This window comes from Salvelinus fontinalis, chromosome 6, assembly GCF_029448725.1.
Source record: "Salvelinus fontinalis isolate EN_2023a chromosome 6, ASM2944872v1, whole genome shotgun sequence".
NCBI classification, from domain to species: domain Eukaryota; kingdom Metazoa; phylum Chordata; class Actinopteri; order Salmoniformes; family Salmonidae; genus Salvelinus; species Salvelinus fontinalis.
This window is the reverse complement of record NC_074670.1, coordinates 54,638,472-54,656,767: the sequence shown is the minus strand read 5'-3', so window position 1 is coordinate 54,656,767 and position 18,296 is coordinate 54,638,472. Positions and strand designations below refer to the sequence as shown.

At 44.1% G+C, this 18,296-nt stretch overlaps 1 protein-coding gene across 2 annotated transcripts in view; it reads left to right on the top strand.

Annotated features, from left to right (window-relative positions):
* Positions 1-18,296, top strand: part of LOC129858156 (protocadherin Fat 4-like) — a 110,702-nt gene that overhangs the window by 64,343 nt on the left and 28,063 nt on the right. For both annotated transcript variants that reach the window (XM_055927165.1, XM_055927164.1), the window contains exons 2-6: positions 1,129-1,260; positions 7,966-8,227; positions 8,994-9,344; positions 10,827-11,749; positions 16,540-16,714. In XM_055927165.1, coding sequence (XP_055783140.1) covers positions 1,129-1,260; positions 7,966-8,227; positions 8,994-9,344; positions 10,827-11,749; positions 16,540-16,714 — 1,843 coding nt within the window. The remainder of the gene's footprint in view (positions 1-1,128; positions 1,261-7,965; positions 8,228-8,993; positions 9,345-10,826; positions 11,750-16,539; positions 16,715-18,296) is intronic.

Here is an 18,296-nt window from a genome sequence, read left to right as displayed (position 1 = left end):
CCTACGGCCTCCTCCACGTCTCCTGATGTACTGGCCTGTCTCCTGGTAGCGCCTCCATGCTCTGGACACTACGCTGACAGACACAGCAAACCTTTTTTCCACAGCTCGCATTGATGTGCCATCCTGGATGAGCTGCACTACCTGAGCCACTTGTGTGGGTTGTAGACTCAACAGCATGTGAAATTTATTGTCAATCACTGTTGCTTCCTAAGTGGACAGTTTGATTTCACAGAAGTGTGATTGACTTGGAGTTACATTGTGTTGTTTAAGTGTTCCCTTTATTTTTTTGAGCAGTGTATATTGTTTTTGGGGCCTATTGCACCTCACCAACACACATCAACCCGCACAGCGGCAGATTCAACTGTAGGACTGAATAAGACTGCATAGAGAGACAAATAATTACCATAATCACTGTCAACATTAATGGAGATGGCAACGCTGGAGAATTCAAACCCGACTTTTCCTTATTTATAGAAGCAATAAACAAAGAATGCAAACGGAAATGTCTGTTATGATTCAAAGTGAACACTGTTTACTGGCATTGAAATGCATATTTGGGTTAGGGGATGAGATTGGATTGTGGAGTATGAGTGGAAATGTAATATTTATGGGCTAGACACAATGTGACACCATAATGTCTCTATCTTTCCCTCCCTCTCTCTCCCTTCATCTCTCTCTTTCATTATGCTAAAGATACCACCGAATGGTTTTGGGTTGTGTAAAACACTCATAAGAAGTGTGTATCTCCAGGCAGTAGTTGAATACTGTCTGTACACTGTGTAGACGTGTGTGTAAAACCATAAAGCAGCTCCCTCTAGATGGAACTGTCCCAGTCTAATGCATTGATAACTACACTCTACACTTGGCATCAAACTACCATTGATCTCTACACTTGACATCAAAATAAGACTATTCAGAATGTGAATATGAAACACTTGACATTTCAGTAACTCTCCTCTCCCCAGCCCTCTGCAGTTTTATGAAGAGTGGAAGAATGATCACTTGTCCCTGCTGGGCGCATATCTGTCAGAAATGCGAGCAGGACGTTTCGCAGTGAACCTAACGGCTATAGCAGGCATTGTTTGGCACTGTTTTCATGGAAATGGTGGTGTTTTTCTTTCTCTCCAGGTGGAAATTACGCTCCAGGACGTCAACGACAACCCACCTGTTTTCCCGAACGATCTTCTTGACGTGACCATCGAAGAGAACATCAGTGATGGCTTCAAGATAATGCAGCTAACAGCCACAGACGCAGATGAGGTAAAGTCTCCCAGGATTGGCCTTTTCTATATTCTGTCTGTGCGGATGCCTATTTGAATGGAACTCTGGCAGATAACTCCCCCGTCCCCGTCCCCGTCCCCGTCCCCGTCCCCTATGCTAGTGGGAAGGATCAGCCAAAAGGCAGCCATTACAAAAAGCAAATGTACAAGGCATACCGTCGTTATCTCTGTTACCATCAAAATTGATGTTTTTTTATGTACATCTTGACTAGATTTGGTGCCGTACTTAAATGTAAAGCGCTCAACCTCCTAAATACATTATATTGCTCTTATCTGCATATAGGAACTTGGAAATGAAAATCTGGAAATGAGCAGATGTGAGCCTCTGTTAGGGGATTTCTTGAAGTGGCTGCAGGTAGAAACGTAGTTTCCAATATCCCCAAAATTAAATAAGAATTACGTCTAATTAATATGCTCTACAATTATTTTACCAAGTATCCGACACAGCCACTGGCGTAACGCAGTTTGATCAGTCACATTCCTGAAGCCCAATAAACAAACACTTAGCGTCCTAGTACATATGGAAATGAAAAAGATTTATGAATTACTTTTTGGAGGGTTACTGTCAAAATGATTTATTAAGTGAAAAAAAATTGACAATCGATGATGGGCACATGGGCCTCCAGTGCTCGTGCATCCTCACTCCTTGAGGGGGCTGCGGGGTTGTCTGGTACACCAGTGACCACAACTTGTAGCTGGAGAAATTGCGGCACTTTTTCTTGCTCACACACACAGACACACTCGGTCCCCAGCGATCACGTGTTTTGACGTTATCTGAGATGCCTAGGGGCCACAGGTGTCACCAAGCCCTGAAGAGAGCAGCTAACGATTGGCTCCTCGCGCCGGGCAGATTGTCCCTCCGCGGGCCTCTGTAGTTCACATTACATCACTGGCTTCACCCTTGATTAGAAAAAGGCTCCATCTTTCGCAGCTTAGGCAGGATGTGGACATAAAATCCAGCACTGAGCGAAAATCAGGTCCTCCCAGCATCTCCAAGGCCTGCGGTTCCTTGGCCCTGCCAATGAGGCAGGGGAACTGAATGGAAAGAACTGGGGCCATTGTGAGGAAGGATTAGTGTGTGAGAGAATATGCACTCATACTTAATGTTAACTTATGAGGCCACACATTTTTATTACACAGCTGTTACCTCACCAACCTCGCCAGTTAGAATGTGAGAAAAATCATGCACAGTCCATTTCTGGAATGGTCATTGTATTCAGAATAGAACATTGACTGTAAATCCTGGAGTCAGGTCAATATTTTGACTAATAGGGCGTTTTAAGGACATTTGAGTAACTTCTCTTGGACTCAAGTGAACTTGAACTCTGCGCTCTGATCTTGAAGGATTTGAAATTAAATGGACTTGGACGGTTTCCGTTATTTTCTTTTTCACTTTTTCCTCATAGTCAAAATCAAAGGGAAGAAAGACTTGAGCTGTGTTCCAGTAGTATCAAATAGCTGCCTTCCCTTGCCTCCTCTCCTTCATGACCACTGATCCAAAAGTACCTGAAAGGGGAAAGCAATATGATGAATCCTATCCAGTCATTTTACCTATTATGGGTCATGAAGGAAATTATAGTTGGAAAAGGCACTTGTTGGCACAAAGTAGTTGCACTCAGATATGATCATTAAGCTGAACTCCAGATAAAGTTGGCCAATTTCTGCCCACATCCTAACGCAGGAAGCGTAAGTTGCGCTGGCACTAAGTATATGAAATGCATTCAGGCCCTGTTCAGAAATCCCCATGTGATCCACGGAGCCGTAACCAGGCGTGGCAAGCTGTTGGCCAGCTAACTGGCTGAATTCAGACATCATAATGATCCCATCCAATTTAACAGTGCTACATATGGGAGTCATGTGTGAGCATATTAAAATGCTGTTTCTATGCATCCGTTTTTCGCTACTCCCGAAAGGAAGGGAACGGCTGCATTCAGTTTGGAAAAGACAAAGAATAAAGCTTTGCTCTCTCCTGTTATGAAGGCCTCTTTTGGAGAAAATGGTTCTCACCGGATTATTTGAAAGAATAGAAAAAAAAGCTGCACTTATTGTCTTTTTGGAGAGAACATTCTCGTTTTATTAGCATTCTGACACAGTGTGGATAATATGCAGGTACCAAAAGCAAGCCTAACTAAGAAAAGTATCTAGAACAATGGGTGCTAAAGAAGCAAAACAACAACGTAACAGCCAAAAAGACTGCTGAAAATACAAATGAGCGTGACTGAAGTGAGTTCCTACAAGACAGTTAATAAAGCATTGTATGATGTACCCCACATGTAAATACACAGTCATTTACTAAATCAACAGTCCTAGGGGGGAACATAACTTTCAAAGTTCCTTCTTTTGGTACTGTGCATCACCTACAAATCTAGTTCTTAAATGACTGTATCAGTTTAGATTGATGGATTGTAAATAGAAGCATTAGCACACATCACCTCTCAACACGTTGCTGTGATTGGACTTTTAACACCTGTCTTGTGATTGGCTCACGCGGCCTAGTCTTGTTTCAGGACTAGGCCGCTTTTCGACAGCTCTAGGAGTCTCTCCTCACCCCACGCTGCTGCAACTCATCTGCTAAAGGAGTTTCCTTATACCCAAGTCTGGCCCGGAATCCTGCTCTTTAATTGGTTGCCCCCCTCTTTCTTCCCTCTGTGCCTTGGGACGGCTGTAAACTAGTCAGTCTTTTTGCAAGGGAAGGTCAGGGGAATGGTCAGTGTCAGGGGGAGACGATGGACCCGCTACTCCTCTCCTCCTCTCTCCTTTTGGTCCCCCTACTCCTCTCCCCTCCACTCCCCCTCTTTCCCCACTCCTCCACCTCTTTTTCAACCCCCTACTCCTCTCCCCTCCACTCCCCCTCTTTCCCCACTCCTCCACCTCTTTTTCAACCCCCTACTCCTCTCCTCTCCACTCCCCCTCTTTCCCCACTCCTCCACCTCTTTTTCAACCCCCTACTCCTCTCCTCTCCACTCCCCCTCTTTCCCCACTCCTCCCCCTCTTTTTTAACCCCCTACTCCTCTCCTCTCCACTCCCCCTCTTTCCCCACTCCTCCACCTCTTTTTCAACCCCCTACTCCTCTCCTCTCCACTCCCCCTCTTTCCCCACTCCTCCCCCTCTTTTTTAACCCCCTAATCCTCTCCCCTCCCATCCCCCTCTTTTTCCCTCCTCTCTCATTTTGAAACCTATCAGAGAATTAATTAGCAGACGAAGGGTGTCTGGTTCCAGTTTGCAGCCCAGGTGGCTGATGGGAATCCCAGATCCAGCATTCGGATTGATGACAAGGGCCTGTTAGATGAACACAGCCTCAATCTGACCTATCACAAAAAAATTTACCACTCTGTAGATCTGGGAATGAGAATGGGCTCTCTGGAATTGCAATGGGGGTAACTCACAATGATGAGGTTTTTGTCCTTGATAAACTAGCAATAAACTATTACTACTTACTAAATGGGAGATACATCAACTTTATTTTATTGCATCAACTCCATTTTATTGTATATTGTCAAGATCAAAAGTACCCTTGAAATCACCCTGAAATTAAAGATGTTTTTAGCTTTTGACAAGTCAAAACATAATTCCTCTGTTGAAAAGTAGTAGCTTTTGAAGTTGACTTTTTCCCCTCACTTAGCATCAGACATCAGGAGAGAGTCATCTGCTCTGGTATTGTGCTCAGCACAAACATAAATGTCAAGCTCTGTCGCCACTGTTATTCAGTTGTCATACCACGTCCAGTCCTCTACTCCAATTGCAAAGGACCACTATGGCTTTCACATGTGTACTGGGTTGTACTTGTCCAAGGTATCATGGGATCTATTAGTTGCGTTTATAGAGGAACTCTATAGCCCCAGAGTTCAAAGACCAAGAGTAAGGCCCAAGAGAATACTGCCATTCAGCTCCTGTGAGTTTTTCTTTTCACCCATATGACCATTCTATTCTGAGGGGAGCTTGCCAAGTGATGCATTTGCCATATATTTCACTCATTGAGATTTCTAATATAATAATGTCAAATCTATTAGCCCTAGAATAAGGTATTTGATAAAAGTGTGAACGCACGCAGTGGGTGGTTGTGAACATGAATTTCACTCTCACAAAGAAAGTAGTATGATGTCCCTCTCTCCCCCGTCAGCACTTTGACTAACCATAACCCTTAACCTATGTTAATCGTCACGGTCTCATGTAAAAGGATCCGCCCCTTTTTTTCAATTTTCGCCTAAAACTGCCTGTAGCTTAGGACCTGAAGCAAGGATATGCATATTCTTGATACCATTTGAAAGGAAACACTTTCAAAGTGAAACAGTTTGTGGAAATGTTAAATTAATGTAGGAAATATAACACATTAGATGTGGTAAAAGATAATACAAAGAAAAAATTATGTTTTTTTTTTGTACCATTTTGAAATGCAAGAGAATTATTCCAGCCCAGGTGCAATTTAGATTAGCAGTGTATGTGCAACGTTTTAGACTGATCCAATGAACCATTGCATTTCTGTTAAATAAATTGCATCAAGACTGCCCAAATGTCTCTAATTGGTTTATTAATACATTTTCAAGTTCATAACTGTGCACTCTCCTCAAACAATAGCATGGTATTCTTTCACTGTAATAGCTACTGTACATTGGACAGTGTAGTTAAAGTAACAAGAATTTAACCTTTCACGAGCCTCAACCCCGGATCCGGGAGCACCCCCCCACACTGATTAGCATCGCTAGCATAGCGTCACAATTAAATAGTAGCATCTAAATATCATTAAATTACAAGTCCAAGACACCTAATGAAAGATACAGATCTTGTGAATAAAGCCACCATTTCAGATTTTTAAAATGTTTTACAGGGAAGACACAATATGTAAATCTATTAGCTAAACACGTTAGCAAAAGACACCATTTTTCTTTGTCCACCATTTTTTCTCTCCACCAGTAGCTATCACCAATTCGGCTAAACTAAGATATTGATAGCCACTAACCAAGAAAAAACCTCATCAGATGACAGTCTGATAACATATTTATGGTATAGGAAAGGTTTTGTTAGAAAAATGTGCATATTTCAGGTATAAATCATAGTTTGCCATTGCAGCCACCATCACAAATCTCACCAAAGCGACTAGAATTGCTACAGAGAGCAACTTGTATTACCAATTTACTCATCATAAAACATTTCTTAAAAATACACCGCACATAGCAATGGAAAGACACAGATCTTGTGAATTCAGACAACATTTCAGATTTTCTAAGTGTTTTACGGCGAAAACACAATAAATCGTTATATTAGCATACCACATATGCAAACGTTACCCGAGCACTGATTCAAGCCAAAGAGAGCGATAACGTAAATATCGCCAAAATATATACATTTTTTCACTAACCTTCTCAGAATTCTTCCAGAATTCTGACACTCCTGTAACATCATATTACAACATACATATAGAGTTTGTTCGAAAATGTGCATATTTAGCCACCAAAATCATGGTTAGACAATGACAAAAGTAGCCCAGCTGGTCAGAAAATGTCGTGCACCATATTAGACAGTGATCTAGTCTTATACATAAATACTCATAAACTTGACTAAAAAATATAGGGTGGACAGCGATTTATAGACAATTTAATTCTTAATACAATCGCGGAATTACATTTTTTAAATTATCCTTACTTTTCAATACAGGTTGCGCCAAGCAAAGCTACACCTAACAAAATGGCGGAACGTGCGTTTAACATTTTTCTACAGAACAACGATTTATCATCTTAAATATTTCTTACTATGAGGTGATCTTCCATCAGAATCTTGGGCAATGTATCCTTTCTTGGGTCTAATCTTCTTTTGGTCGAAAGATGTCCTCTTGTCTGTCGAAATGCCCACTAACGTTCGACCGGGACCCCGAAACGTGCCCGGCGCTTCAAAGTGCACAACAAAGCAATGCCTCAAAATCGCACTAAACGGATATAAATTGCTATAAAACGGTTCAAATTAACTACCTTATGATGCTGTTAACACCTATAACGAGTAAAAATATGACCGGAGAAATATTACTGGCTAAACTAAAGCTTGGAAGGAGGCGAGTCGGATGTCCTTCGCGCGCCACGCGCAGGCAGCCAAAGGAAGTTACTTATGGTATTTGGTGATTTATAGAGGCACTGATTGCGCAATCGACTCCATTCAAAGCGTCATCACGTACTGACACCCAGGGGAAGACGTAAGCAGTGTCTGTTTCTCCATAGCATTTACAGTGACCTTTAAACTGACTCCAGATCAGTGGCCAAGATGTTTGAAATCTGACTCCCTATCATGAAAAGTGCTGTAGATTGAGTTCTGTTTCACTCAGAGACAAAATTCCAACGGCTATAGAAACTAGAGAGTGTTTTCTATCCAATAATAATAATAATATGCATATTGTACGAGCAAGAATTGAGTACTAGGCAGTTTAATCTGTAGAGCAAATTATGCTAATGCAAAACAGCACCCCCTATAGTTGCAAGAAGTTAAGCTTTCTGTCAATATCAGATGTGTCTATGTCCTGGGAAATTTTCTTGTTACTTACAACCTCATGCTAATCACATTAGCCTACGTTAGCTCAACCGTCCCGCGGGGGACCCACCGATCCTATAGAGGTTTTAATTAAAGCCTCATAATAAAGAATAGAATACTGAATCTTTCTGCCGTTAGAAATAACCAATTATAACCATTTGTATTTCTTCAGGGTCCTAATGCGCTGGTGACCTACACCATTATCAGCGGTGCCGATGACAGTTTCCGGATCGACCCGGAATCGGGGGACCTGATCGCCACCAAGAGACTGGACCGGGAACGTCGCTCCAAGTACTCCCTTCTGGTCCGAGCTGACGATGGAAAGCAATCCTCAGATATGAGGCTGAACATCACTGTCAGTGACGTCAATGATCACACGCCTAAATTCTCCCGTGGAATGTACTCCTTCGACATTCCCGAGGATATGACACCAGGTAAAAGGCTGTCACATGGCGTTGCTTGTAACTGCCAGGTTCGTTCATGCTTACTCAGTGTGAAAGTTCCCAAATTAATTTCTGCTAAAGTTTATGCCATTCCACCTGAATGTGGTCTATCTATATTTTAAAGGCTTTTAATGCAAACGTTTTGCTAGTTAGCTAGGTCAACAAAGATTGTAACACTTTATTTTAAGGGTCCATAATAAACCATTTATAAGGCATTTACAATAAAAAAAATCACTGTTTATTAATCATTATTCCCATATTTGTAAATGTTAGATATTCACATATGTATATATAGTTTGTTAAACATCCTTTGTTGTGTGCTTGTTCTATTACCAAGTACTACAGGAATGTCTACCAATGGCATGCCCATCTTTTTGTGAGAAATTGCACTAGTCACTCAAAACATTTAAAGTATTTCTACATTATAAATGGCAATCACTTTAGATTAGGGACTGCAAAAATACTTGAATAATGATTAGTAAATGGTTTATTAATGTGGGAGTAATTATTAATAAATGGTGAACAGACAATTTATATATTCCTTATAAATGGTTTATTACAAACCATTAAAATAAAGTGTTACCGGGACATTGAATCTGTTCATTAAACTGTGGCACTTGGAAATATGAAATATGTTGTATTTCTTTTATATAGCAGTTGAATGAGTTGGTAGGCAGACATGAGGGAATCCCAATCCAACAATCCAAAAACCCTCTCAAACCCTCACTGTCTGACTGTCTGCTTCTTGACTTGTCAGGCTCCATTGTGGCGGCGATCCTGGCTAGTGACTCGGACTCGGGGGTGAACGGCGAGATCACGTACTCCCTGGAGGAGGAGGACGAAGACGAGACCTTCCTGCTCAACCCCGTCACGGGGGTCTTCAACGTCACGCGGCCCCTGGACTATGAATCCCAGCAGTACTACATCCTGACTGTGAGGGCCCAGGACGGCGGTTGTCAGGCCAGTGTGGTCAGGGTCTACTTCAACGTCCTGGACGTCAACGACAACCCTCCCGTCTTCAACGCCACCTCCTACAGCACTTCGGTCACCGAGAGCCTCCCCCCTGGCTCCAGTATCATCACCGTAGGGGCCAGTGATGCAGATGACGGTATGTATGTCCCTTCTGTCAGTTGCTGATTTCCATAATAGGACAATCTGCCACACCAATGACGTGAACGGATGGTTCATGAAAAATGCAGGAGAACATGGTCAATATAGCATGGCCCATAACTATTTTTCTATGACATAACACCTGTAATGATCATGCAGTGAAGGCAGTTAGCTAACATAATATTAAGCCATATATTTATTTTCCATTTTTCATTCCTGTCACATTGGGATCATGTTGTGAAATACGGTCCACTAGGCTTGAGGTATTTATCCATTTCAGGTGGTTACCTTAGACTGCTTCATGCTATTATAACAGCCATCCCTTTCTGACTGCAATTACCGCTCTGAACATACCAGGCCTAATGCGGTTACTGTGACCCACATTCCTGGGGTAGAAGCCTGTCTTGTGTCTCCCTACGTCAAGCTTCTTCTCCTCCACTGTCCACTTGCTCTCATTGACCCTCACTGTCGATAGTCAGTCACCGTTCTCTCTCTGTGATCTCAACGTTCTCTCAAAGTTCTCTCTGTGCGATCTTGACGTTCTCTCAACGTTCTCCCTCTGTGATCTCAACGTTCTCTCAATGATCTCTCAGCGTTCTCTCTGTGTTATCGCCCCCCCCCCCCCCCCCCCCCCCCACAGAGGTTGCTCAATACTTGACCCCTGTAGATGTGGTTGTAACCTAAGGATAGAAGTCGACTTGGCCTTTTTGATAATGGATTACCTGTGTTCAGTAAACACGTCTGGAGTGTGGGAAGGTGCTGGGCCGCTTTCCACATGAATACCCCAATGACTTTAATTACAGACGCAAAATGTAAGCTCTTTTTCCCCCGGCTCCAGGGGAGGAACAAGGATTAAGCTAGATTTCAAGGTCTAATAGTTTGCATTTGTGCGGTTTCTGTAGTTAGTTATTTCATTGAAATTAGTGTTTCGATTGTGAGGGAAATCCCCAAATTATAGAATGCGGACTATCAGTAAAGGAGGTGATTTTAAGTTGCTGTGCAGTTTCTCTTTGGAAAAGGATTGATTACCCTGCATAAAGGCATCCTCCGTTTGGAGAAAGAAAGTGGAAGGTTGCTGAGACAGTTGTTTTTGTGAAGACATTAAGGCAATATGTGGAAATGCATGTTGATAGTGAATATAACATTATAATTCAGACATACATTATGTAACTGTCATATCTAAACAACCTGGCATCAACAGATGTCAGTCCAAATTATCTACGCTTGATTTGTTTAAGGTACAGTGCAGTATATCACATGACATGTTCTCTGGGATATTTTAAGGTAATCTAATCCTACCCCTTCCCGATGAATACTTCTCGACTTGAAACAGAAAGAGCCATTATACTGTAACTACCCCCTACCATAACAAACAGCTGAAGCAAGCACACAAAGCTTCTTCAGAACTTCACATTTTCTAGTACAAGTAACTAACGCAATGTACCCAACTCCAAATCTATTGCTATGGCTTGTCTTCCAGGTCCGAATGCCCAGCTACTCTACTCCATCGCATCGGGAGATCCTCAGAGCCAGTTTGACATCACCAAAGCTGGGGTACTCCAGACCAGAAAGGCCTTGGACCGGGAGGCCCAGTCCTTCTACAACCTGGTGGTCATTGTCCACGACCTGGCCCTCGCCCCCATGACTCGCTACACCAGCACGACCCAGGTGTCCATCATCCTGCTGGACGTCAACGACTGCCCGCCAACCTTCACCTCCCAGAAGAGGACCTATATCCAGGAGAATACTCCAGTGGACACGGTGGTCTTCACGGCCCATGCCATTGATGCAGACAGTGGGCCCAACAGCTACGTGGAGTACTCCCTGAAAAGCCCCTTTGGGAACAAGTTCAGCATAGGAACTATCGATGGAGACGTGAGGCTGGTGGGCGAACTGGACCGGGAGGAGATGTCCAATTATACATTGACTTTGGTGGCCAAGGATAAGGGCGAGCCGTCGCTGTCTACAGCCATGGATGTCACGATGCTGGTGCTGGACGTCAACGATAATACGCCCAGTTTCTCGCAGAACATCTACGACATCGAGATTGAGGAGGACACGCTGACGGGCTCCGACGTCATCCAGGTGTTTGCCAGCGACGCTGATGAGGGAACCAACGGGCAGATCCGTTTCTCCATCGCTGGGGGTAACATCAACTCTGATTTCAGGATTGACTCGGTCACCGGATGGATCTCAGTGGCCAAGCAGCTGGACCGAGAGGTGCGGTCGTCTTATTCATTGGTGGTCCAGGCTTACGACCGCGGAAGCAGCTCGAGGGTAGACCGCGCCACAGTCAACATCGTGCTGTTGGATGTGAACGATTGCCCGCCGGTGTACGAGCTCTCTCCCTACTCTGTGAACGTTCAGGAGAACGTGGGGAGTCTCCCCAGCAACATACTACAGGTCAGTGAGGTCTTTCACTTTGTTAGTCATTCTAGAAAATCATTGTCAAACATTATTGACATTTCTGGACTGGGAATTTAAGTCTCATGAACAAAGCACTAAGTCATATGCCAGGCTTTAGACCTTCAACATGCTAATGGCTTAACTTAATTTCTAGGAATATTAATCCATTAAGTATGTATGGTATCAGTTTACAAACTGATACCGTACAAACTTCATACTTTCGGAGCGGCAGGTAGCCTAGTGGTTAGAGCTTTGTCCTAGTAACCGAAAGGTTGCAAGATCAAATCCCCGAGCTGACAAGGTAAAAATCTGTTGTTCTACCCCTGAACAAGGCAGTTAACCCACTGTTCCTAGGCCGTCATTAAAAATAAGAATTTGTTCTTAACGGACTTGCCGAGTTAAATAAATAAAAAACATCAAGGATGGTGGTCTTGATTTTGCGAATTAGCATAGGAAATAGGCAATTAAAAAGATAAAGAATGATAGCAATGAGTACTGTTAGTTTCACACTTTTTTAGATAAAAAATTATTGCTTTAGAAAATGTCTTTGAGGTATTACAATCCAAAGTATCAAATTGAAGTGAATGAGAAAGGACGTCTCCACTGCATCGAGCAGACACACAAAGGACATGTCTCCACTGCAGAGCAGACACACATAGAACCTGTCTCCACTGCAGAGGAGACACACATAGAACCTGTCTCCACTGCAGAGCAGACACACATAGAACCTGTCTCCACTGCAGAGCAGACACACATAGAACCTGTCTCCACTGCAGAGCAGACACACATAGAACCTGTCTCCACTGCAGAGCAGACACATATAGAACCTGTCTCCACTGCAGAGCAGACACACATAGAACCTGTCTCCACTGCAGAGCAGACACACATAGAACCTGTCTCCACTGCAGAGCAGACACACATAGAACCTGTCTCCACTGCAGAGCAGACACACATAGAACCTGTCTCCACTGCAGAGCAGACACACATAGAACCTGTCTCCACTGCAGAGCAGACACGCATAGAACCTGTCTCCACTGCAGAGGAGACACACATAGAACCTGTCTCCACTGCAGAGCAGACACACATAGAACCTGTCTCCACTGCAGAGCAGACACACAAAAGACCTGTCTCCACTGTAGATCTGTCACACCTGCTCCCGCTCTCCCTCCCTGGCGCTCGAGGGTGCCGGGCTGCCTTGCATTATGCACTCCTGCCACTATCATTACGCGCACCAGCTTCCCTCGTCACGCGCATCAGCGATTCATTGCACTCACCTGGACTCAATCACCTGTCTTATTTCGTCAGGCTCCCACGCCTCGACAGGATCGCCAGGCTCCCATGCCTCAGCCGGTTCACCAGGCTCCTACGCCTCTGCTGGTTCGTCGGGTTTCTACGCCCCAGCCTGCTGGTCCAGTGCCTATGCCTCGGCCGGGCCGTCAGGCTAGTCCAGGTGGGACGCCGGGTGGCGCCCCTAGAGGGAGGGTACTGTCACGCCTGCTCCCGCTCTCCCTCCCTGGCGCTTGAGGGCGCCGGGCTGCCCTGCATTACGCACTCCTGTCACCATCATTACGCACACCTGCTTCCCTCGTCACGCCCATCAGCGATTCATTGCACTCCCCTGGACTCAATCTCCTGTGTTATTTCCTTCCCTATATCTGTCTGTTCCTCAGCTCTGTTCCCCGCTTCAGCATTGTATGTCTTTGTTTTACCCTGTTCAGATGCTGTTCCTGTCCTGTTCCATGTCTGTGCTAAATTAAATGTTCAACTCTCCGTTCCTGCTTCTCATCTCCAGCGTTAGTTCTTACAAGATCAGACACACAAAGGACCTGTCTCCACTGCAGAGCAAGCACACAAAGGACCTGTCTCCACTGCATAGCAGACACACATTCAACCTGTCTCCACTGCAGCATGCAGATACACAAAGGACCTGTCTCCACAGCAGTGCAGACACACAAAGGACCTGTCTCCACTGCAGACACACAAAGGACCTATCTCCACTGCAGAGCAAACACACAAAGGACCTGTCTCCACTGCAGCGAGCAGACAAACAAAGGACCTATCTCCACTGTAGATCAGACATACAAATGACCTGTCTCCACAGTAGAGCAGACATACAAATGACCTGTCTCCACAGTAGAGCAGACATACAAAGGACCTGTCTCCACTGTAGATCAGACATACAAATGACCTGTCTCCACAGTAGAGTAGACACACAAAGGACCTGTCTCGACTGCAGAGAAAACACACAAAGGACCTGTCTCCACTGCAGACATACAAATAACCTGTCTCCACTGCAGAGCAAACACACAAAGGACCTGTCTCCACTGCAGACACATGTCTCCACTGTAGAGCAGACACAAAGGACCTGTCTCCGCTGCAGATCAGACACACAAAGGACCTGTCTCCACAGTGGAGCAGACACACAAAGGACCTGTCTCCACAGTAGATCAGACACACAAAGGACCTGTCTCCACAGTAGAGCAGACACACAAAGGACCTGTCTCCACTGCAGACACACAAATTACCTGTCTCCACTGCAGAGAAAATACACAAAGGACCTGTCTCCACAGCAGACACACAAAGAACCTGTTTCCCCTACAGAGTAGACACACAAAGGACCTGTCTCCACTGCAGCGTGCAGACACACAATGGACCTGTCTCCACAGTAGAGCAAACACACAAATGACCTGTCTCCACTGCAGATCAGACACACAAAGGACATGTCTCCGCTGTAGATCAGACACACAAATGACCTGTCTCCACTGCATAGCAGACACACATTCAACCTGTCTCCACTGCAGCATGCAGATACACAAAGGACCTGTCTCCACAGCAGTGCAGACACACAAAGGACCTATCTCCACTGCAGAGCAAACACACAAAGGACCTGTCTCCACTGCAGCGAGCAGACACACAAAGGACATGTCTCCACTGCAGAGCAAACACACAAAGGACCTGTCTCCACTGCAGACACAGAAATTACCTGTCTCCACTGCAGAGCAAACACACGAAGGACCTATATCCACTGCAGCGAGCAGACACACAAAGGGCTTGTCTCCACTGCAGCAAGCAGACACACAAAGGACCTGTCTCCACTGCAGCGAGCAGACACACAAAGGACCTGTCTCCACTGCATAGCAGACACACATTCAACCTGTCTCCACTGCAGCGAGCAGACACACAAAGGACCTGTCTCCACTGCAGTGCAGACACACAAAGGACCTATCTCCACTGCAGAGCAAACACACAAAGGACCTGTCTCCACTGCAGCGAGCAGACACACAAAGGACATGTCTCCACTGCAGAGCAAACACACAAAGGACCTGTCTCCACTGCAGACACAGAAATTACCTGTCTCCACTGCAGAGCAAACACACGAAGGACCTATCTCCACTGCAGCGAGCAGACACACAAAGGGCTTGTCTCCACTGCAGCAAGCAGACACACAAAGGACCTGTCTCCACTGCAGCGAGCAGACACACAAAGGACCTGTCTCCACTGCAGCAAGCAGACACACAAAGGACCTGTCTCCACTGCAGAGCAGACACACAAAGGACCTGTCTCCACTGCAGCGAGCAGACACACAAAGGACCTGTCTCCACTGCAGCGAGCAGACACACAAAGGACCGGTCTCCACGGCAGAGCAGACACACAAAGGACCTGTCTCCACTGCAGAGCAGACACACAAAGGACCGTTCTCCACTGCAGCGAGCAGACACACAAAGGACCTGTCTCCACTGCGGTGAGCAGACACACACAGTGTAGCTTGTCTGTATACCGTTCCTACAAGGAAATTATTTTGCAGCTGTGTGGAAACGGCTCCAGCGGCAGTGGGTCGCCACACAAGAACATGTCCCTGTGCCAACCTGATGTGGCCCTCTATCTGTGCCCCGGCGGGCATTAAAGACAGCGCCCATAATGCACTGGCACCAGTGGTGTAAAGTACTTAAGTAAAAATACTTTAAAGTATTACTTAGTAGTTTTTTGGGGTATCTGCACTTTACTTTACTATTTATATTTTTGCCAACTTTTACTTTTACTTCACTACATTCCTAAAGAAAATAATGTACTTTTTACTACATACATTTTCCCTGACGCCCAAAAGTACTCGTTACATTTTGACACAAAAATTGTCAAATTCACACACTTAACATCCCTGGTCATCCCTACTGCCTCTGATCTGGCAGAATCACTAAAAACAAATGCTTCATTTGTGAATTATTTCTGAGTGCTGGAGTGTGACTCTGGTTATCCGTCAATAAAAAAATTTAATAAAAATTGTGTCGTATCGTTTGCTTAATTTAAGAAATGTGTAATGGTTAACACTTTTACTTTTGATACTTAAATACAGTTTAGCAATTACATGTGCTTTTGATACTTAAGTGTATTTAAAACCAAATACTTCTAGACTTTTACTCAAGTAGTATTTTACTGGGTGACTTCCCCTTTACATGAGTCATTTTCTATTAAGGTATCTTTTCTTTTACTCAAGTATAACAATTTCGGTTGGTTTTCACCACTGACTGGCACTCTCAAATGAGTCCTTTTGGTCTGAAGATTTATGCCCAAACTTACAGCATAAGGACAGGAGGTTGGAATAGACCAATATCATATCTGACATTTTTTTGCCACATTTTCAGTAATGTCTGTCCTCCCAGACAGATGTTACAGTCTTACATTTTTCTGATCTCTGAGAAAATCTATTTTTACGGTGTCCATATTAGGATACCCTCAGAGTCATAAGGAGTGCTTCACTCTGACTTATCCGTCTCATCTTTGCTCTCTAGGTTATGGCCAGGGATGATGATCTGGGTTCCAATGGCCAGCTGAGTTACATGCTGAGCGGTGGGAACGAAGAAGGAGCCTTCAGTCTGTCGTCCAATGGTCAGCTGATCCTCACCCAGACCATGGACCGCGAGGCTCAGGGGAACTACACCCTGGTCATCACGGCAACCGACTCCGGTAAGAACTGCTGAGAGCGGTCAACTTATAATCTTCAAGTGTTTCTAGCATTTTGACACGACAGCATGAAGATGGACAGCGACTGTTTTATTATGTGTCGTCATCCATTGGTGTTCGAAGTGGCACACCTGTGCTAAATGCCTACCATATTCAACATGTTCAACTTAGTGTCTATCATCTCCTTGAAAAGAGAGGCGAAGGAAGAGCGATGCTCCGTAGGATACATCTGTGTTACATCACAAGGACATAGACCCAAGTAGAGTTCATTCTTATTTCACACTGTAAGCTACGCATTGTTTTGTCATGCAATTGTCCATTTTAGGGATATTATGTTTGACGATACATGGTATCGTTTTGACAGCTAGTTGTCTGTAACTGCACCGAAACTCCAGTATTTTTCTTTCATCGCTTGATCTCCAGCTTCTTTTTAAATAGGGAGCCAATATGTTTCCAGCACTTTTATTTCCATGACTGATCAAAACTCATTTTCTCATGGCTCTCTCTTGTCCCTCTGCAGCAGACATATGGTGAGCAATACATCTAATCGCAATAAATTGGAACATCGAATCGCAATAAAATTACTGTATCGAATCGCAATACATATAGAATCACGATACATATCGTTCCGGCACCTAAGTATCGTGATAATATGATATTGTGAGGTCCCGGGTAATTCCCAGCCCTAATTATTTCCACGCAAGGCTTTTTAAGTATATCCCGGAAAACCTTGTTGCAGCATTTGATAGAATAGGGCCCTTCTCTGTTTGTTTGGATACGGTGGTGGAGCTTGTTTTAGACAGATAAAAGGTCAAGTTGTTATTCCATAGAGGTCGGTAAATATGCAGTTAAGCGAGTACATGCGTATCCTCGTCCGAGCCAAATCACATGGTATGTAAGTTAAGTATATGTTTCTTTGGTCTACTCTGGCATGGCCGTCATGGTGAAAGGGTGGTTCTGTTTCATTCCTGGACTGACCATGTGACCAGTAGTAATGATGGGTATTTTTGACTTGGCATTGACTTTGGTGAGAAATTGTACAGTAAAGAGATTCACTCTCTGTAGTGTGCGATAATGTTGGATAGTGCGCATTAGGATAATGGATTAGAGTAGGGGCTTCCCTCTTTGCAATGTCTCAAAGGTGTATTGTGTCAGACCCTGGGTGGCATCTTGGCCCAGTGTTTGTTTTGGACATATGCAAAGGATTTAAAGGCACAATCTATAACTTTAATATCCAGTCAAAAGTACTGCCTCTGCACTTGCCTTTTAAAACTGTGGCAGTGACAAAGCCATGAAATGTGACACAACTATACTTATTTTGTCTGATTTGTTACTTGCTCAAATTCAGAGATTTTGAATATCATGATTAACTAGACAATTCTAAACCAATTATGACAAGTATTGGGTTCCTTTTTATATCTGCTCTAAAAGTATGCCATTTATTAAAGCCCTGTCAACAAATCCAAATATTTTGATAGAACATTTTGGAAGTTTTACCAATGAAAATACAAAAAGAGGGATTTGAGTAGAAAATTGAAAAACCCATAATCATAGTACAGTCAAAATTACCCTGTTGAGGCTGAAG